Here is a 22,522-nt window from a genome sequence, read left to right as displayed (position 1 = left end):
TTCCAATGTCTTGGCATCCAAACATTGTCTCCCAGACTGCCTCTTGCCACTTACTAGCTGTGGCTCAAAACTCTTATCTGACAGTGTACCTTTGTGGTTCTGAAAATGGGATCTTTGTAAACTCACATCCTTATGTTTCCTATAGCTCTTAGCACCCAGGCCTTGTCCAATACCATCCTTGATAAATGTAGCGAGCATTATGAAAGAAACCATCTCTCTGGATGCTTTCAGTATCCAACCAACTACATAATCTCACATGGATAAAATCTTTTGTGAACAGGATTCCCAGGTGATAAGGGTGAAGAGCAGTAGTGAAGACCAACCAGAGGGTGACATGGTGAAAACACATACCACCACCACAAGAACTGAAATGCTGCTTTTTAAAGCATTATTGTAAGGTGGATTTAGCTGTTAAACAGGTGTGTTCTGCCATGGCATGTATTGTAATCACAGGGTTATACTCACAGGTCTGATGTGGACTCGGCTGAGGAGAGATTGTATCTTCTAGGTGGGATATGTCAAGAGAGAAGAGTGTATATTTGATAGTATTGACTTCACATAGAATTCTCCTTTGTGGACAAGAATTCCCAAGACTCAGAGCACAATGTAGACATAGTGTATTAGTCCATTTTCACGCTGCTGATAAAGACATACCCAAGACTGGGTAATTTTTTTAAGAAAAAGGTTTAATGGACTCACAGTTTCACGTGGCTGGAGAGGCCTCACAATCATGGCAGAAGGCGAAAGGCACATCTTACATGGTGGCAGGCAAAGAGAGAATGAGAGCCAGGTGAAAGGAGAAACCCCCTTATAAAATCAGCCTATCTTGTGAGACTTATTAACTACCACGAGAACAGTAGGGTGGAAACCACCCCCATGATTCAGTTATCTCCCACTGGGTCCCTCCCACAACATACGGGAATTATGGGAGCTACAATTCAAGATGAGATTTGGGTAGGGACACAGCCAAACCATATCACATAGTTTCTTAGACATTGTTTGATCTTCTTGATGGAGGAAACTGCAGTCCAAAGCAATTTTATACAAAACTAAATTTAACATAAAAACTTCCTGTGTACAAAATGAATAAACAGCAACAAAGTACATATAAAGGTATATTCTCTCAGACCTGTGCTAATACATAGCCATAAACTAAAATAAAAATTTTAAATTCATTCCTCAATCTCCAGCCAAATTTCAAGTATTCAGTAATCACATATGTCTAGTGGCTGCCATATTAGTTATATATAGAACATTTCCATCATCACAGAACGTTCCACTGGGCAGCCCTAGTTAGAGCAAGCATGGCTTGTTTTATATTATAATTTTCAGAATAATTCTGGTGAAAAGCCATTTTATACTATGCTATAGTCAACAAAGAATAAGGATATTTACCTAATCTTAAGACTTTTTTTTAACCTAAAACACAACATCCTTTTCTACTTTACATATTACTTTTGCAGCCATGGCTCATAGGAAAAGCCAAGGATGAGTTAGCCTGCTGCTACCCATTTTAGCTGCAGAGTGGGCTGTGCAGGTTCTGAGCTTTCCCCATGTGATAGTCAAAGACCCCAAGGCAGCCCCAGCCTCTCTAGGTCTCTGCACAGTCTCCAGTGTGGAAAGCTGTGGGAAAGGAAGGAGCAGGTTCTAGGTCTTCGGGATTTTCTGCATCTTAAAGCAGCTCATCTCCTTTGCCCTCCTAGGGAGCAGGGGGGCCTAGCTTTGGGATCGTCCTCCTAGCCTCAGAAATAATTGTTCAAGAAATAACATTTCTCACACAAAGGATAAATGTTTGAGAGGATGGATACCCCATCTTCCATGATTTGATTATTACACATTGCATGCCTGTATCAAAAATCTCATATATACACCTACTATGTACCCACAAAAATTTAAAATTTAAAATTAAACAAAACAAAACAAAACAAAACATGTTTTGAGGTAACTGGTACTCCTCTGAAGACCAGCTAGGTTAATCTTTCTTCCACAGCATAAAGACTAGAATCGAATATGTCCCTAGGGCAGGGGCATAAACAGCCTGAACATAGTTGAGTGTAAAGGAGAAACCCCATCCCTCAAGCAAAAGCTTCAAGTATGGAACACACTAAAGACAAGATTAAACCTCTGGAAAAACAGTTCACCTTTACCAAGGCCCCAGCGCCCAGCTTTATACTTTTCAACTTTATTTTGAAAACGAGGCCATCTCATGGGACAGAGACGGTGATATGGATGGTACTTGAGGGTTTGTGTTTAAGTGCCTGGTGGTTCCAGGCCACATCTGCTACCACAGGTGGTTCTAGACCCTGGCTACACAGGTTCTGGGACATGGTGTTGGGGCTCTAGAATGTATGTTTATTGAGCAACTCAGTGTTCATCAGAAAAACTCAATTTTCCTTTGAAAATTAGATTCTAAAATAGATGGCTGTGGCCTTAATAACTATCTTCACAAATCATGTTTTTAGGCCATTAAAAAATGGTAATCTGTCTTCAATATAATATCAGAAACAGAATTCAAGCACAAGACAAATTCAAAAATCTGTCTTACATTTGTTCACAAACACAAGTCCATATAGTTTAACCCAACAGTGAACTTCTATATGTGTGTGTATACACACACAGATAGATTGACCAATAGATAGATAGATAGGTTTAGAAAGTTCTAAATTACCACAACCCTTAGAATTTCAGGCAATTTTTTCTTCCAAAGACATAAATGTTATTTTTTCATACCACCTGCTGACAGAGGGATAGCTAGCTGGATTAGAGTTCATTTCCTTCTATTGAGGCGGCATTTCTGAGGATGTGTTGCATCTCTGTGAATGAGCTCCTTTAATTCTCACAACATTCCTAATCGCATGCCTAATCATCTAAGCCAAGAAAGCCTCTGAAGTTGACTGAATTGCTCTATTCTGTAGCCAGTTTACCACCTGCTGCTGTGTGCTGAGTTCCAGTAAAATCACCTTGTCTAAATAAGTGTATCATCAAGGATCCCTCTTTTCAGGGACTGGATAAAATGGCTACAAGAACTGTCCCAGGCAGCCAGCTCTTCCTGTATAAATACCACGTTTTTATTCAGTTCTTATTTGAAAATTGCGATTTAAAAAACTATAATTATTCCCTTGGGTACATGACAAGTGTTTTTTTGGAAAAGCAACCTTATTTCCTAGCCCACTGCCCTGCCCAAAAGCATCTGGCTGTTCCCCAGTGGGATCGCTCTCCCCAAAGAGCAGTGAGGGCTTAAAAGCATTTTTGGGCAGATACTATTAGGGGCGAAGTCTCTCTCTGAAGGGAAACAAAATTTCTGGTTAGTTTTCTGAAAGAGAAAAAGCCAAACCCTCTGCTTAGCTGGGCCAACTGAATAGTCCACATACTGCAGTGACCTCTCATAGTTCAGGAAAACTGCTGCTGACACAGAGGAACACAAGGCCCCCTATTACCTTGTGGCTCATTTAATGTGCTACCTGTAACATGCTATGCATGCCTCTGGAATATCTTTAAATTCTGAACCAAGACCCATGTATTCCTATTTCCACCTGCACCAGATAACTTATAATATCAAAATGAATAGAAGAAAATGTGTTCACTGGAAACTGGCTGTTGAGCCCCTCCAATGGGAGCTGAGGAGCTGTGTCTCTGCAGGCATGGGGACTGGCCACAAGCAAAGAGTCAGCAGCATGAAGCCCCGGAGCTGCAGCGTGTGCAGCAGGCGCCAATCCAACAGCATGGGAACAACAGTGTCGCAATCATTCCTCAGTTATGGCAAGAATGTGCTATTTTTCACTGTTAGGTGTTGCTTCTGAGAACTACAAATAAAACTCTCCAACCAAGTGAACAGACTCTCTGCTGGCCAAGGGGACTCCAGAGAACCTTACAAACTGAGTTTCTGACCATAACAGGATGGGAGGTCAGACACACCTCATCATACCCCCTCCCTTTTGTGGTTTTAGACACAACAACTGATCAGCATTGATATTAAAAGAGAGATCATAAGACTGACGGAACAACTTTGTGACAATAAGATACCAAATAATAAACAGGACCTAAAGCCATGTCAGCCAAGGGTTAAGTCACGCACCCCTCCCTACACTTAAAGAATAAAACAATTGGCCGGGCACAGTGGCTCAGGCCTGTAATCGCAGCACTTTGGGAGGCCGAGGCGGGTGGATCACAAGGTCAGGAGATCAAGACCATCCTGGCTAACATGGTGAAACCCCATCTCTACTAAAAATACAAAAAAATTAGCCAGGCGTGGTGGCAGGCACCCGTAGTCCCAGCTAGGAGGCTGAGGCAGGAGAATGGCGTGAACCTGGGAGGCAGAGGTTACAGTGAACCGAGATTGCGCCACTGCATTCCAGCCTGGGTGACAGAACACCACCAGACGCTAACTGATCCCTTATTCTATCAGCCATAACCATGCTTTGATTGGACAAGACATTTATTTCTGTAACTTTCTCCTGGTAAAAGACCACCAACCATGGACTGGTTCCGGTCAGTTTCACAGAGGCTGCACACTTGAGTGCCTTCCTGTCTCTGCTTCACCTTTTGATGTATAGGGCTTAATGGTAATACATTTAAAAGTCTCCACCCCTAAGAGAACATGAGCCATATGTAACACGTTTTTTCAGTACACATGCGTTAGGACCACCTTCATAAATATTCATAGCTTCTCCTGTAACTGTTGAGTATGTATACTTGGCCAACCCATTCAGCATAAATCCCTGTTCTACCCTCCTGTCCCTCAAAGTGCCTGTCTTTTGGTTGACCCTTTATAAGAAATAGTTTCCTCTCCAGAGTTACAGATCCTATGATTTTTTTGTTGACACTTCTAATTATCCAGCCTATATAATTTTCCTATACATATAATGCTGTAGTTTTAAATGACAAAACATTCTGGAATCATTGTCACTAATCCAGTAATTAGGAACAGTCTCTACTGTCAACAACTGAACTGTGTTTGAACTACAAATTCCCCAAAATCCTAAATCTTAACTTCCTCAAGTGGATCATCTTAAACAAAAATTATTCTTAAAGACAATAGTGCTCATTAGGAGAATAAAATGGGCTTGGCCCTCCCTTGAGAAAGTATCAGCAATCCAAATAACCTCTCACCATATCCATTCACCAATCAGAGTGGGAAATGACTCTATCATCAAAGCTCAAAAAAAGATGGTGCACTTCTGAACCTTTCCGATTGGTGCTGAACCTACATACATGGATGAATGAATGGGTGGATGTGGGATGGATTACCAGTTATGTATAATTGATGAGAAATTTGTACATGACTGCCAACCTTGAACAAAATTTTCAGCGTTCAGGAAATTTTTTTTTGAGACAGAGTTTCACTCGTTACCCAGGCTGGAGTGCAATGGCGCGATCTCGGCTCACTGCAACCTCTGCCTCCCTGGTTCAAGTGATTCTCCTGTCTCAGCCTCCTGAGTAGCTGGGATTACAGGTGCATGCCACCAAGCCCAGCTAATTTTTGTATTTTTAGTAGATATGGGGTTTCATCATATTGTTCAGGCTGGTCTCCAACTCCTGAGCTCAGGTGATCTGCCCACCTTGGCCTCCCAAAGTGCTGAGATTACAGGGCATGAGCCACCACGCCTGACCAGGAAAATTTTAAGGTACAGTGCTTCAACCCTGTACACGACTAGGCCTCCAGGAGTTTTCAACTTGGTCAAGGTAGGACTGGCTGGCTCCCCACCCCCAGGCCCACCCCAGTTCAGACTGGGCTGCATATTTTGTGCCCCAAAGCATAGCTGACTATTGATATTCAACTAGCAGCTGTCTTAAGGTTTCTAAAAGAACAAGAAAATAACCAGGAACTAGTGAGACAAGCCAGGATATATCACGTCTTATCTTCTGTCATTGGAGAGTTATTCAATGTGTCTCATCCTCAGTTTCTTTATATGAAAAATGAAAATGCAGAGTGGCTATAAGGATTCTATTAAATAATTATGAAGTGCTCACAGAGATGGCTTCAATAAATAATATTTTAGCTATTTTTAGAAATCACTTAGAAAGTCCATTTTCCCTCCACAAATTGTCTAGCAAACACAACTGATTTTTCTATCAAATAGACCACCTTTTTTGACAAACTGAATGGTGCATTTTAATATCATATACCTTCACTGCATTTGCAAAGGCATTTCATCCCCTATCTTAGGCAATTTGGTATTATTTGTACTTATCTCTCTGATAAAATGATTTCTGATTTAAAAAATCTAGATATGGCTGCAGAGTGGTAGATGAATTAAAATTTTAATTTCAGTAGATGACTCCTTCCCAGGCCCCAGGAAAGGGCCCTAAGGGAAGGACCATGACTCTCCTTTTTCCCAGATGAATCCCAAGTGCCTGGCGCACAGTTACCTCCATAACGGGTGCGCGGTGCACATTTGGGATGGTTGTATCGTTTCTTAGAGGATACTGTGAGGAATCACCACAAGCTTGGTGGTTTATAACAACAGAAATTTATTTTATCATATTTCTGGAGGCTAGCAGTTCAACATTAGTTTTATTGAGCCAAAATCAAGGTGTCGAGCGGCTGTGCTATTCCTGGAGGCTCCAGGGCAGCACCTGTTCCTTGCCTTTTACAGCTCTTGGTGGCTGCCAGTGTTTCATGGTTTGTAGCCATGTCACTCCAATTTCGTCTGTCTTCACGTTGCCTTTAGTGTGTATCAAATCTCACTCTGCCTTTCTCTTATAAGGGACACTCATGACTGGGTTTAGAGAATACCCGGATGATCCAGGATAATCCCCATATATCAGGATCCTTAATTTAATCACATTTGCAAAGACCCTTCCTTAGAAGGTAACATTTCTAGGTTCCAGGGATTAGGACCTGCTACTGTTAGATGGCTGTCATTCAACCTGTTACAGTGGTATTTGGTGATACACCATCTTAGGTGTATCTATGAACACAGAAATAGTGGATTTGGGAGCCATGGACAATGTGGAGACCACTCACAGACCAGGAGCCTGGAAACTAAGTCTCCTACTCCTGGCCCCTGTTCTTCCCCCCTGCACTGTGTTAACAATGGACTTGGAAGAAAACGAATCTGGGTCATCAGCCCTCCAAGGCCCTGTGCACCCTCCCACTCCATCCCCAGATCATTAAGTTGTTTTTTAAACAGAAAGAAAAAAACCTTAATATTCCAAAGAAACCCAAATCCAGACACCTTTGAAAAGTGTTGCCTTTCTTTTCTGGCAGTTTTGTAATTTCAATACATACTAGGACATAAGTGCTAAGACACAGGGGCAAGAACACCTATGGTAATTACCAGGCAGATGAGGAATAGTATCTTACAAGTGTAAGGTACTATTCACTTTCATGCTTCTTGAAGGTCTTTTAGAAAAATTTAACATCCTGAATTAAAAATTGCTCATAGAGGCTGTCAGAATGAGTGGCATCAAGAGAGGGGAAACAAGCAACAGGAAACATCCTTTAGTTTCACTAAAAACTAATGAACCACTAAGTTTAACAACGCAAATTGATTTTTCTTATAGGCTCTTTTAGGCCTTTTTGATGGATCTAGTCCTCCGGTGGATTTAAATAATCCAAGAGGAAGAACAGGAATCCGGAGCAGAAGGTTCTAGAGCTCCTGGGACTTGCTGGCACACCCCGACTGCTCCTTGACATTTGTGGACAGGGCTCTGGGTTCACCTCTGTCCCAGCATGTCTGTCCTGCCACTGAGCTGGCAGGCATTTCTGTGGGTGAAGAAAAAAGAGAGAAGTGGCAAGAGCTGGCCCTTTATACCACTTCCGATGTTCCTCCCACGTTACTGGGCATTTTTCAAATGTTCATTTCATTTCCAAATGTTTAGTGAGGGACTCAATTGCCGCCGCCTCCTGGCTTTCAGGGCAGGCAAGGAAGCGGCAGAGATGTCTGGGCACACAGTGTGAAGGCAGCTTTGCTCAAACATGTCCTAGTTGATCAGTTACTTGATAGTGATTAAAAACCAGCTCTGCCTTGGGGAATTATTACTGGTTTTGCGAAGTTCTCAAAAACATCATCTTCAGTCTCTAACTCCCACTCCATCTCCCCACCAAAAAAAGAGAGAGACAAAAAATACCCAGTGATTTCCAAACCTATCTTCACATTAGAATCGGGGGGGAAGGAGATGAGAAGATCTTTTAAATGTTCCAAAGTCCAGGCCACACTTCACACCAATTAAACCACAATCTCTGGTGGAGGGACAGAAATATCAGTAGTTCTTAAAGCATCCAGGTGAGTCCGATGTGTAGATTGGGCTGGGAACCACCACCCTATCTTATTCTCATACTGCAGTGGCACTATTCAAGATGCTGGGCCCAACAAAAGAGACCCTTTTTACTTAGCTGAAAGCAAGAAATTAGTTGACCTTGCTTGCTGCTTCTGTGAACTTTTTGGTCCCTAAAACAAAATTAAGATTAGGTTTATTCAATCACTTCCTTCTAAATATGACCTTCCATTCTAAAGCAACAACTCAGCAGAATACCAAGGACCCTCAGGAGGACATTGACATATTTGTTCACTAAACAGTGTGACAAAAATACAGCTTCCTTTTGTCTGTGCATCATTATCTCATGTCATACAAACATTCCAAATCTGCATTCAGTGCCAAGCAATAGGCGAACACTCTCACAAACTATTAAACCATAAGCGGAATATTGTACCTGTTATTTAGAAGCATATGGAAAATGACTATTAATACCCTATGTATTCTTTCCAATAAGGTGATAAAACTCAACAGTCTATAATGTACAGACCCAACTCTCGCAAGTTCCAGGCTCTCCTGGGGTGTTCACATCCATCATGTACTATTTGACAAATGTCTGCTTCAACAAGCTCCCTGTCTCCGTAAGTGGGGTTAGAGCAGAGAGGGGAACACAGGCACAGAGGCCTATGGGGAAAATATATTATCTTTGGCTTTTTAAGCAATGCTACTGCACATTGCCTATAAATCACATATCCCCAGGTTCAGGAATGCAGAGTCACAGAGGCTATTTTATTTTTCTGGAGACAGAGTCTCACTCTGTCACCAGCTGGAGTGCAGTGGTGTGATCCTGCAACCTCCGACTCCCTGGTTTAAACAATTCTCCTGCTTCAGCTTCCCAAGTGACTGGGATTACAGGGATGCGCCACCACACCCAGCTAATTTTTATATTTTTAGTAGAGACAGGGTTTCACCATGTTGGCCAGGATGGTCTCGATCTCCTGACCTCGTGATCTGCCCGCCTCAGCCTCCCAAAGTGCTGGGATTACAGGCATCAGCCACCGCACCCAGCCTATAGAGGTTTTAAAAGTAGGACAAAGATGGAATTAGTGACCTGATGATTTTTCAACCCCTCGAAATACCTGCTACAATGGTTTACCTTTCCCTGTTTTCAGAGACAGAGGTTCCTCACAGGGAACCATGTGACCCCAGGCCAAGGGGCTTCCGTGGAGGGTATGACCACCATCTGGGTCTCAGACCCCTCAGTATTGCTCTACAGTTGCTGAGAGCCCCTCCCAGTGCCTTCCCATCTGATCTCAGCTGTTGATGACCTGTGCTTGAAAAGCATGCATAGTCATGTGCCACAGAACAGTGATTTGGTTCACTATAGACCACATATATGCCAGTGGTCCCATAAGATTATAATGGAGCTGAAAAATTCCTATCACCAGTGACATTGTAGCTGTCATAATGTCATAGTGCACTGCATTACTCACGTGTTTGTGGTGATGCTGGTGTAAACAATTTATGCCGCCAGATGTATAAAAGTGCACAGTAATGTCCCAGGCCTTCACATTGACTCACCACTCACCTGCCCAGAGCAGCTTCCAGTCCTGCAAGCTCCATTCATTATAAGTGCCCTATAGAGGGGCACCTTTTATCTTTGATACTGTATTTTTACTCTACCTTTTCTATGTTTAGGTATATTTACAAACACAAATACCGCTGTTACAACTGCCTACAGTATTCAGTCAGTGACATGTTCTTATGGATTTGTGGCTTAGGAGCAACAGACTGTATCATATAGCCTAGGTACATAATAGGCTGTACCATCTAGGTTTGTGTAAGTATAGTCTATAATATCTGCACAATGATGAAACTGCCTAACAACACATTTCTCAGAACATATCCCCATCATTACGTGATGCATGACTATACTAAGCATGCGATTCTGAGGCTCTCTGTACACAAAGCTTTACATTTCCATTTTGTTTTGGTGATTTAGTAAATTTTTTGAGAAAATAAATTTTGACATAAGAGGCCAATGAGTGAGTTGTGGAATAGTTCAGATTTGTAAACTGCTGCTCTCATTTTTGCTTCCATATCACGATGGGGCAAAACAAACCACACAGGTAAGGTGATAGATGTTAGGTTAACAACAGCTAACACGTCCTGTAACAAGGACTTAGGCCCAATTATAAAAGGAGTTTCAAAGAGCACACTGTTGATGTTACTCACTCTATTAACAAAATACAGCCCAAAGGATCTGAAGGCCGTTCCAAGCGAGGGTGCTTCTGAGGACACTGAGAAGAGTTTTGCCATTCTGAAGAGGCGAGCCTGTGGAACTGTTTAAGGTCCTGTTCCCAGAAGAATAAAAGTTTCTCATTATGGCATTAAACTCTATTTATTTAGTATTTGAAACATGGTGTACATGTATGTATTTGTATAAACATTTGTTACATCTAAAATCCACAACAGGTAAACAATCTGTGCTTTCTTTTGTGTACAAGTTTGGGGTTTACATCTGGATATTTTGGTGTTGTGGAGACTCAGTCTGTGAAGCTAATCAGATTGCCTCATATTACCGTAATAACTGTGACAGAAGTGATTTGCTCCTTAAAGGGGCTGTTCCTTGCCCAGAAAAGGTGTCACACTTTTGAACTAATAAACCGGGTGTCACGGAATCAAGAGAAACACAACTGACACGATGGAGAAGGTATGTGCAGGGGACTCCTGGAGATCCAAGTCAATGCGTAGCAGGCAACACAAGCCATGGGGTGACACTGGGAATTGAGCTCTCCCTTTTCAAACTGTTGGATGTGAATATCAAGTCTCCCCAACCCCACCTGGAGGGGTTTCATCCAGCAAGAGCTTGCCTTCTGCTCAGCACACTCCTGGGAGTAACCCATGAGTGTCACAGCTGCAACTCCGAGGTGCCAACCAAGCCCAGGGCTCTGGCTTCTTCTGGGGTCAGGCCGCTCTTCAGGGTTCTTCGCACTGCAGTGGTGGTGCAGGTCACACCCAAAGGGATGAGAAGAAAAGGAAGTATGAGCAGCAAGGCACAGGGCAGTCAAGACTCCAGTCCCCCCTTCTCCCCAGGGACTTCCAGAGAAGCCAGAGGGTTCACACTCTGCACCTTCCTGCTCTTGCTGAAGTGCCCTGCAGTCTGTCTGCCAGGACAAAAGTTTGGGGCTACACAGGCTGGCCTAACAATGCCACAGGTGCTGATTTGGAGGGCCGAGAGGAGTGGTGTGGGCACTTATAAAGAGGAGAGAAAGGAGGAGAGGCTCACCCTCACGAGGCTTCTGAGAAGGGGGTGAACTGCAGAAGTGCAGAGGGCAGGAGAGACCTCAGCATCTACCCAGTATGAGGAGTGTATCAGAGCTGGGAAGGTGATTCCAGAGCAGGGGAAAATGCAAGCTCCACTAATACAAATGAGGTGAGGCAACCAGCGCACAGCGAGGGGTTCCACAAGACCCAACAACCTCACAAATCCAACAGACGACCAACAATAGCTGGGGACATGCTCAAGACCCACAGAGCAAGTGCATGAAGCCAGGGCAAGGGGCAGCAGTGAGGACAAATCTCTCCATGAGTACTGTGGGTCTTAGCCTCAACTCACTAAAAGGCCTCTAGAGACAATAATTAAAATAGCCAGTGGCTCCTCGAGGAATGGAGGCTAAGGAGCAAACTGCCAAACTTATTCTGGCTGGAATTGGTGGCTGTTTTCTATGGAACACACAAGACTGAAGAATGGCCAATGACCACTCTCACTGGGGGGTTGCAGTTGGCAACTGGAGGGATGCTCATATTTAACTGACTTAGAATTGGCTTGTGTTTAGCTTGGCATGATGGTATTCCCATTGTTTAGTATTTCAATTTCAACATCAAAATAAAGGCTGGATAAGGGTGAATGAGGAGGTAGCTGCCTCACCCAAGACAAGTCTTCATTTGAAAGGGTGGCTAATTACATTTTCCTTAATTTACAAATTGTATTTGACCCACTGTTTATTTCTTTAAAGTTCGCACAGAGTTTGGGGTATTCATTTTCAGAAGAGAAACGTTATGGATCTGCCTTCACCCTAAATCCCAAATCAGCCAGAGTTCCTGAGATGACCAGGGCAGGCTGTTGATCAAAGTTCAGAGAAAGTAAGCTCACCTTAATGTCTCCCCAGTTCCTTTGCCAACTCCCCTCATCCACTCCCCAGAGGCCAGGGCCCACCTCATGCATCTGCAGGCCACACCCCATGGTCTATGCCTTCCCATCATCCCCTAAATATAAGCTCACTCAGCCTGTGGACAAAAGATCTGAAAGACCTATGTCCATGGCAGAATCAATGGGGACTAATATCTATTATGAAAATAAAGAGCTCCTTCTCTTCCAGGAATCAGCACTTGGAACAGGGGTCAACATCATATCCATCAATTGGTCAACCAACAGATGATTTATTGAGAACCCATTGTGTGCTCAGCATTTAACTCAAAGAATCAAAACACAGACATCAAGTATGGGTTTTTAGAGAGACATGGGATATGTGGTGAGGGGTTCTCTCAAATCGTGTTACTGCAACTACTGTATTTCCAAGCCTAGCTTTGGGCCCTGAAGCAATCTATCTGTAGCTGTTCTTGCACTAGCTCCTCTTTCCCCCACCCCTGATCCCTTGGCCTCCAGACTGAATGTCTGGCTCAACAAGACAAAATGTTTGGCTCCTAAGTCTCAGCTGGAGGCAGATTACATTCAACTGAGCAACAGAATTTGTTCTATGGGGCAGCAATAAAAATACTAGTTTGTAATAACCTTTTATGTTCTTTAAAGACTCCTTAGAGTGTTTGTTAAAGAAAGATAATTTTAACAACAGTAAATAAGATAAAATATCTCTCTTGACAAGAAAGACCTCTTGCTGTAACTTCTTAACCAAGATACAAAATACTTCCTAAAAAAGTCCATGCTGGCCGGGCATAGTGGCTCACACCTGTAATCCCAGCACTTTGGGAGGCGGAGGCAGGTGGATCACTTGAGGTCAGCAGCTTGAGACCAACATGGTGAAACTCTATCTCTACTAAAAATACAAAAATTAGCCAGACATGGTGGCACACGTCTGTAGTCCCAGCTACTCGGGAAGCTGAAGCAGAGAATTGCTTGAACCTGGGAGGCGGAGGTTGTGGTGAGCCGAGATGGTGCCACTGCACTCCAGCCTGGGTGACAGAGCGAGGCCCCATCTCAAAAAAAAAGAAAAAAAAAAAAAGAAAAAAAAAAGAAAAAGAAGAAGTAGTTCATGCTGCACTAGCTGGGCATCTTAAAATTTCACCAGCCACAGAAGGTGGTGTGGACATCAGTCTATGAATCTTTGTCCATTTAGGTATATATTGTGGCTGAATGACTACAGAAGACCCCACAGATATTTTACCCAGGAAGGTATTTAAAGATGCTTAACACTTCTGTTTGCACATTTGCTTTAGTCCTGTAACTGCTCAGTTCAGTTGATATAAATATTAATACTCGAATAAGGGCCCTGTCACCTTACAGCTCATGTAACAATCTTTTAATAGCTTCGGACATTGGGCCAGCCTATCTGGGACAGGCTCAGGGAACAGAACTAAAGGTACCTTTATGGGTCTTGCTACTTGACAGCACAGAGCCTGTGCCCTCTCCCTCGTGGGTCTACTCATGGTTTGGATATTCCAGACCCCTTGGGATGCTGCTTCACCCTCTGGTCTGGGCTCATGTGTCCTCTGCTGTGAGGGAAAAGCCAACATAGGCTTCATTCCCTTAGCTTGCCAGATGTATCCCTGAAAAGCGAGTATTCATGGAAAAGTCTTCCCCATTTATGAAATCCTACTTTCTGTGGACCTCCATGGCAATTTGAAAAAAAATTCTCTTAGATATACGTTATCCCCTTGGTGTAATGAAAAATACCTGAGAATCTGAACCCTTCCCTTTGTTAGCCAAAGTTAATTCACCTTACCACTTGAAAGACCACGTGAAATGAAATTAATCAGCTAAAATCAGTCTTACACCCAATTCAAGTCACACGCGACAAGAGCCCCTTTGGGTGTTTGGTCAACCATCCGTCTGCTGGTCAGTTTCTTTGCCATTCATCAAACATCATGTACATGTGCACCCTGAGCCTCTGTGATGGGAGCCTCTGGGGAGAAAGGCAGGGGCCTGATGGGGACACAGTGTGGGGAGAAACACTCAGGGCAGCAGATGGGGTCCAGTCAGGGAGCTGGCTCTCAGAAAGTTTCCAGAAAGCAAAAAAAAAAAAAAGGCTGGGGACATAAGAGAACAAAACAAGGGGGCCAGCAAACAGGTGCTGGCAGGGTATGAAATGGTACACAGCAAACTTCCACAGCAGAAACAACTCTGCCACCCAGTAGAGAGGCTTCTCCAGCACTGTGGCAAGGTCGGCTGGCTGCGGATGACACCTGGGCCTCTCCCCACTCCTCATTTCCACTTCCCACTCAAATGCTCCAGCGGAATCAAAGCTGCTCTCCAGCCTTTCCCACGGGACGGCCTCCCCTCAAAGCTCATAACAGAGAACAGACTGGAAATGTTTATCCCTGTCTGCCTTGCAACTCTGCCATAGATGGCATGGGTCACTCTGAAGGCACCAGCAGCCACACTGCACCCCAGGCCCTGGTGACAGTTCTCACGGTGTCAAAGTGATGGTGGAAGAATCTTATGTGGGGTGCCTCTGCTGCCAGCATGCAGCACAGGACTGTCTGGGGACTCAGGAAAAACACCCAAGTTCTTTTTCTTCCTCCCTAGAAATGAAAACATTAAAAATTCCCGCAAAGGGCTCACAGGTGACTCTACTAAGATGAGTTGCATCCGAGAACAATGGCAATGGCAGCCACCATTTACTGAGTGTTTACATGGGTTGTTTCACTTAATCTTTATGGAAACACTGTGAGATGGGAACTCTTGTTATATCTTCAATAAGTGAGCAAACCCGGACCAGAGAACCTGGTCACTGGCCCAGGGCTCACACTAAGTGGTAGAGAAGGGTTTGAGCCGACTTTGGATCACAGTCCACACTGGAAACAGCTGTGCCCTGCCGATGCTTGGCAGGACAGTTCCTGACCTCTTTCACATCAACAGGAAATCGACCCAACTTTACTTTCAGGTAACAGAAATCCATCTGTGCGCTTTCACCTTTGCAGCACTGAGAGATGTTATTTCGGGGTTTTTTTGCACATAATTATCAAGTGTAATTTGAAAATCGTTTTTTGGTTTTTGAATCCCAAAGATCCCAAAGATTTTCTACCAGGTGTACTGGGAGCAATGTGTCTAGGAGTCTAGTTGACTAACATCAGAACTTCAAGATGCCTTAAATGTCCATGTCTTGTGGCTGGGAGGTCCCGGGCTTGGCCACTGTTCAACACCGTCCATTCACGCCCTCCTTGTTCTGAGTGGACGTAAAACAGCAGGGCCAGATGTGCTCCCTGGGACTTCCTTTTTTTCCACATAAAATCCTGTCCATTATATGCACAGCCTTCCCAAATGGAAGGATGTTCTACAAAATAACTGGCCGGTACTTTTCAAAAATACCAAGGTCACAAAGTGTCCTCACAGATTAGAGGAGACTAAGCAGACATGAGGGCTAAATGCAATCTGGAATCCTGGGTAGGATCGTAGAGCAAAATAGGACCTTCGTGGCAAAACTGGTGAAATCTGAATAAAGCCTACAGTTCGGTTAATAGTACTGTACCAGTTTGAATTTCCTGGTTTTGCTAAATTGTCCTACTATTTTTGCAACTTTTCTGTAAGTCTAATATTTTTTCAGAATAAAACGTTGAAGCAATAAAACCCAGAACAACAACAAAAAGCAGACATTCCCAAATCTAGTTGACTGAAATTCAATTTCTTGGACTCACCCCAGACACACTGAGCAAGAGTCTTGGGGAGAGGCTCAGGCACTGCATTTGAACCTTCCCTGGGTAATCAGATGTCCAGGTTTGGGGCCCCTCACTTAAATCACTGTCATCTGAGATGCAGGAAAAGGCGGGGTTTTCAGGACAGTGACAGTCTGTGGTGACAAGGTTGAAGTCTCCTAGTTCCATCTAACCCAAGATGAAGTTCACTGAGGCTGAGACAGCACTCAGAAATACTCGTGGCATTAGGCACTTTCTGCCATCACTGGTCTGGCTGTGGCTTCCTTGGCCTTGCAGAGCCCAGCCCATGCCCTCCTACTATACCTGTGGCTACATTAGCATCCAGTACTCCTGAAGACTCTTTTTGGTTCCTAGGTAGGAACGGAACAGAAGGCAGTCAGTTAAAATGCAAACACCAACTGCCTCCTCCTATGAGTCATGTTGGAGGTGGGCAAAGGGAGAGTTTGGCCCGAAAGGAAAAATAAGTTCTGCCCATTGTTTTCTGGGAGAATCTACCTAAACTAAGGATAGAAAGGAAAGGCAGCTCAGGAATCTACAGATTTGAGTTTTCCACATTTTAAGTTCTGGGCAGGACAAAACTGCCTTTCCCCTTCCCAGATTAAGTCGAGAGTGTCAGCCCTCTGTCTGGGTTATCTCAACAATGCTAGCCAAGTGCTATGCTGACAATGCAGCCTTTATGTGCACAGTTGCAAGCATTCTGGGGGTAAAAAAGAGTGGTGAAGATCGGTCTGGGCTATTAATTGTAGCAGGCCAGAGTGAAGTGGACAGTGTGGTGGGGAGTGAGGTGGGTGAAAAGAGCAGACAGTTGGGTCGGGATGTGCACAGCAGACCCTAAGCACCTTCAGGCAGCAACGAATTCCCATCAGCAACTTGTCCCTTGGGCAGCAGTGAGACACAGCCTGGAAGGGAAGAAAGGTGGTGGGAACCTGTCATAGATGCCTCGCTTAACCCCACAACCGCCCCAGGAAGCTGGCACTACTGCCTTCATCGTACAAAAGATAACTGATACACAGTAAGGGCCAAGTCACTCGTGAGACCCAGGCCCCATCCCTGCTGTGGGCATGTGTGCATTCCTGAGCATGGAAATGGATTCCATTTGAACTTGGCAGCAAAAATGATGAAAGACGGAAACATCCTTCGGTCAGGTGCATGGCACCTCCCTGAGTACCACCATGGGAACCCTATGCCTCCCCTCAAAAAGGCTCTCAGAGGCAGGAAAGACAGGTTCTTGGATTCGTCTTTTTACTGCTCCTTCATCCTTTTGAACCTGGCACTCAGGCGGACACTGTGGGGGGGACTTACAGACAAGCCTCCTCTTTATGTGTCAGTTCCCCCTGTTTGGGAGGGTGATTTTTCTAAAAGTGAAACCACCAGAGAGCCATGTAATGCATCTTGCTTCTTGCATCTGCCTCTCTAACCCCGAGGCTTCCACCTGAGTCCCGACTTTCTGACTTAGCATATCAGTGTCCTGGCCTCCAGCCTGGCCCTGCTCTGGAGCGAGGGATGCCCTCTAAAAGGCAGTGACTCTCCACCTGGGTTTAGGGAAGAGACCTCGGTTCTCTCTTGGACTTGTTCTGTTTATCCTCTTGTCCTGTGTCTTGTGCTCATGCATAGGTACCCTCCGCTGTCTTTATAGGAGGGGCCAGTCCATCTTTAATCAGCTCTAGAAATTACTAGGTGCTACTGGAGATCCTTGGGTAGAATCTGGGGCAGGGTGGGCACCCAAAGTAAGCTGGATCAGCCATTTCACAGGCTAGAGATCACCTGGACGATTTGAGACATTTTACTCAATGTGCCCCTGATTGGCACCAGCTGGGAGAGCAGCCGACCTGAGCCATGGGAACCTGTGAATCTATTACGAGGCCCTTGGCTATCCCAGCTGACTGCAAAGTTCAGGCTTCAGTGGGACGTTCGGCATGTGTGGGCCCAGTCACCAGCATCAAACATGAAAGCAGACATTTAATTATCTCTGATCCTCGAGTGGCTTGCCTTGCAGGCCATAAATTTCAAGGTTATGGGATGGATTCTGTTTTGTTTCCTGCAAGAGCAGAACTATTATTGTCTTTAGCCAAATGAGTTATGGCCCAAATATGTTGGTTATTCATTATCCACTTGCCTCATTGCCATCATTAAACAAATCAAATACAGCACTGTTTCAGCATGAGGCCCAAACCACTAAACTTCACATTGATTTTGCAAATTGCTTTTTGTTGTTCCTTTAACCTCTGTGAAAAGCTGGAGTTTATCATCCCTTTATAACAGAAATCAAAGTCTAACTTCTCCCTTCTTAAATTTCTGTTGATAGTGCCATTACTAATAAATTAAGCCCATTACAGATAAACACATACATGCTGTGCTGTACTTGTTATAGTAACTGTGTCACAGGAAAAAATGTGTTTGGCTAAATAAAAAGAATATATGACTGTTTTGCATAAAATTGAAATGAAAACGATACCATAGGAAATTATTTTATGTCAACAACAAAAACAGGCAAAACATCTCTCTGGCCAGATTGAAGAGGAAAATTAATTATGACCACGTTATTGTGCCCAGTGACATTATGAGTCTAAGAATTTGGATCTCTGTAGACCAGAGGATGGGGCCATGCAGACTTGGAGGAGAAGAACATGCTCTGGGCCTCCAAGGACCAGCCAGTCCAATGTCCCATGCTGTCTCCTGTCTGAGGTCCCTGACCCAAACCTTCCAACCCTCTGTCAGGGTGCCATGCACCTGACAAATGGGATGTCTCTGTCTTCACAGCCTTGGTCCAACCTTCTCCCTTGGCCCACCTCTCCACGGCTCTTCCCAGCTCCTCCCCATGGTGAGCCCTGTGATGAGGTTGCCCACACCAGAAAGACCAGGAGTTAACTGGTGCGCAGGTTCCTGCCATGTGGTGACCTTGAAGTAGCTATTGGCCTCCTTGAATGAACTAACAGGAAGCCAATAAAGGGCAACTACTGAAGATAAACTACTTAAGACCTCAAAAAGTCTTTTGGAAGTTTCATTTCAAAAGCTATTTAAGCAGATTTCCTATCACAAAAAAATGAGCCAATGATATAGACAAACCATACACAAAAGGAGAGATGCAAATGGCAATAGGCTCAGCCTCCTTAGAGTGAAGGGAAATGCAAATTAAAACCACAGGAAATGTTATTTCACAGCCTGCAGATAGGCAAAAATGGAAGCGTTGCCTTGGCCTAGAGCAACTGAGATGCAGCCTGGAGTGTGAGTGTGGATTAGCCTCGCCCCTTCGGAGAAGAGTTTCCACTCCTGGTCTCATGCCCCGGTGCTGTCCATCTTATTATGAACATGAATCACCTGGGGATCTCATTAAATGCAGATTTGAATCAGTTGCCCTGGAAAGGGGGCCCATAAATCTGCAATTCCAACAAGCCTCCAGGAGACACTCATATTGTCTGAGGTCCAACTTTGAGTTGCGAGCCCCTAGCCAAGTTCTTTCACAAGTGCACCAGGAGACAGCAAAGAATTCATAGTAGCAGTGAGAATATAGGAAACTATCAGAAGAAAGAAATGTAAAGGCCTTAGATATTGATGTTGGAATCTACAAACATATTCTTGAAGATGTACAAGCCAGTCTCCCTGAACGATAGTTTTCCATTTAAAAAATGAAATAAACGTAGTGGAGAGCAGAGGAAGGCATACAATAAAGAGAGAGCCCACACCTAATGCCACTAATCCAAGGGGCAGGGACCCACACCTCAAGGCCTCACCCCTGAGGTTCTGAAGTAGTGTGTGTGGGTGCAGCCCAGATATCAGGAATTTAAACATCTCCGCAGAACATTCTAATGTGCATCCAGGGTTGAGAACCACAGCTCAAGAGCCTTGTTACTCACAGTGTGTTCCAAGGGCCAGAAGCATTAACCTCATCTAGGAGCTTGTCAGAAACAGATTCTCAGTCCACCCATCTTACTGAATGAGAATCCCATTCCCTGCTCCTCATCCCATCCCTATCTGCACCCCCACCCCAACCTCAAGTGTTATTTTCCTTTCTGGGGAAAAATTCTCATCAGAAACGAAAGCAGATCATAGGAAAGGAGCAGGGGACCACAGGAATGTGGGTTAGTGTTCTGTATCCTGGAAACATGTGTAAATGGGTCAAGCAGAACCACTGGGTCCAACATACACAGGCCACACCCTGGTCACCTCCTGTGTGAATCTCAAGGGTGGAACAAGTTTGGGGCTCTCTGAATTTGAGTACTTACTCAACTCCCTGCCTAGCTGGACTCATGCTCCTTTCACTTTTGGGAGAAAACAGGAGGAAGCCACTGGCTTCTTTCCTTGTCACTAACCCTTATTCTCAGAGGCAAAGCCAGTGGAGACTAAAGCAGCCTCTAGAGTGACCCAGCGGCTGGCTGAGTGCTCTTCTGAAACACTCAAGGCCACAGCTCATGCAGGGAGATGTCAAAGGATCTACAGGAACCTGTTTCCCTATGGAGCACTGTCCCTGAGAGGGGCAGACAGAGGCAACCCCACACCCATGAGTTGGGTGGGCAGGAGCAGGCAGTAGGTTCAGACCAAAAAGGAAAATCAGTCACTTTGATTTAGTTGAATCCTCTATTTGGTGGGAAAAGGAAAAAATGGTCAACCTAGGCCACGTTAAATATTTCAAGCATCCCAATGACCATCAAATCCCTTGCTACCCTAGTTTTTGCCTTCAACATGCTTGTGGGCAGCGATGAACCCAGGAGAGGCCAGTCTCCAGCCCCACAAGCGCCCCCTGGTGCTGGGTGCAGGGCAGAAACACAGCCTCCAGCAGAGCATCTTAGGCTGGACTTGACGATGGGCTCCAGTAGCCCATCGTGCTCACCCCTGGTACACCACAGACACTTAAGGACTTTTCATACCTTCCTGGGAAGAAAGTATGAATTGAGAGAGGCCTAGCCACCAATGGCAGATACACTGAACAGGTGTGGCTGCAGCTCCCCTCCTCCACAATGGCCAATGTCGACAGCCAACCCTGAAACTTTCTGTGGATGAGTGCAAGTAGGCACTCTGGGAGCCACTGACAATTCACTGGAGCTGTGTCTCCACCTTTCCCAGTTCACATAGAATGGGAGGGCAGATCCCTGCAGGGGTGAAGGCTCGCCCCTCCTTTAATGCACTCACAAGATTTCCGGTTGGCCCGGGATCGTTTCCTCTCCCTCGGCACCACTCGCTGACTGGGCACTTGGGTGGCTGACTTGACGATGCGGTCCATGATCTCATCAGCTGCATCATCTGTGACATTGGGCGAGTCATCAGTTCCCATAGTCCAGGAACTAGTGGATCCTAAAAATTAAACAGCCAGAGTGCACAACATACTCAGAAGGAAAACACAAAAGATATATGCAGCACTATTCCTTCAAGCAGTTGAGTTCTTTCGCAACAGATCACAGGGAAGGCCAGAGTTAAAGCCCCAGAGCTAGTGATAGATCCAGAGGGCTAACCTGTCCCCACTGCAGAGAGCACCACCATAACTCGTGACTGCTACCCTACAGGCTCTGAGCAAACCCATATGCGGGGCACTTATTTCATATCACCCTGTAACACAGCTGTGTATCTTGTCTCTCATTATTATTTAACTCTCCAACCCAGGTGTGTTGTCTTTACCTGCCAGGTCCTGTGATCACCTGAGGGCAGATGACCCAAGCCACACCCTGCTACACAGCCATCAATATCCGGTGATGCACATCTAGTAATGTAGAGACTCACTGAGGGTCTTACTGGGTCAGCTCTCTATCAGTGGTTGTATGTGCCTAGTCTGTCAGCTGACCCTAACTTCTCGCTAAGTAGAAAGCAATAGATTTTATAATACACAGTTTATCTTTGAATTATCTAGCCTTTAAAAATTGTAACAGGATTGCCCTCTTTAACCAGCAAAGGGGTTGGTAACTTAAATTTTTCTCTGGTACATAAATCTGCTCCCTCAACATTTTCTGTAATTTATAAATAACTACATATTAAAACAAGTCAGAAGAAAGCATCACCAAAACATGGGTCCCAAGTACAGTCATCCCTCAGTATACAGAGGGATTGGTTCCAGTACTCCCAAGTATATCCAGATCTGTGCATAATCAAGTTCCACAGTCAACCCTGCAGAACTTGGGTTTACAGCCCTCTATATACATGGGCTTCGCATCCTGCAAATACTCTATTTTTGATCTGTATTGTTGGAAAAAATCTGCATGTAGGTAGATGTGCTCCATCAAATCCAAGTTGTTCAAAGGTCAACTGCAGTGTTAAACAGTTAGAAATTAATGCTAATGTAATATATCCAGAACTACATCTTTGTAATTGATCAGCTTTCTTGTGAAATCTCTTCTATACGATAGTGAATATATGTTGCTACAAAGGAAAGATGTACAATATGCTCAAAATTGTTAATTTCTACCATCTACACTTCATTTTATAGTAGATGCACAACAACTTC

General features: G+C 44.5%; 2 protein-coding genes across 16 annotated transcripts in view; one reads left to right on the top strand and one right to left on the bottom strand.

Annotated features, from left to right (window-relative positions):
- TPGS2 (tubulin polyglutamylase complex subunit 2) overlaps window positions 1-13,073 on the top strand; it is a 51,182-nt gene extending 38,109 nt beyond the window's left edge. The window contains exon 7 of the mRNA XM_008955660.4: window positions 3,543-13,073. Within this exon, the coding sequence (XP_008953908.1) occupies window positions 3,543-3,800 (258 nt within the window). The 3' untranslated portion in view covers window positions 3,801-13,073. The remainder of the gene's footprint in view (window positions 1-3,542) is intronic.
- The window catches only part of FHOD3 (formin homology 2 domain containing 3), a 482,704-nt gene continuing 470,766 nt past the window's right edge, over window positions 10,585-22,522 (bottom strand). For all 15 annotated transcript variants that reach the window (XM_063597250.1, XM_055102327.2, XM_063597253.1 and 12 more), the window contains 2 exons: window positions 21,220-21,381; window positions 10,585-11,193 (listed from right to left, as the gene is read on the bottom strand). In XM_063597250.1, coding sequence (XP_063453320.1) covers window positions 11,111-11,193; window positions 21,220-21,381 — 245 coding nt within the window. In that variant the 3' untranslated portion in view covers window positions 10,585-11,110. The remainder of the gene's footprint in view (window positions 11,194-21,219; window positions 21,382-22,522) is intronic.

This window comes from Pan paniscus, chromosome 17 (genome assembly GCF_029289425.2).
Source record: "Pan paniscus chromosome 17, NHGRI_mPanPan1-v2.0_pri, whole genome shotgun sequence".
In the NCBI taxonomy this organism is placed as follows: domain Eukaryota; kingdom Metazoa; phylum Chordata; class Mammalia; order Primates; family Hominidae; genus Pan; species Pan paniscus.
Note: the sequence above shows the minus strand (reverse complement) of the source record. Positions and strands in the feature narration are given on the sequence as shown.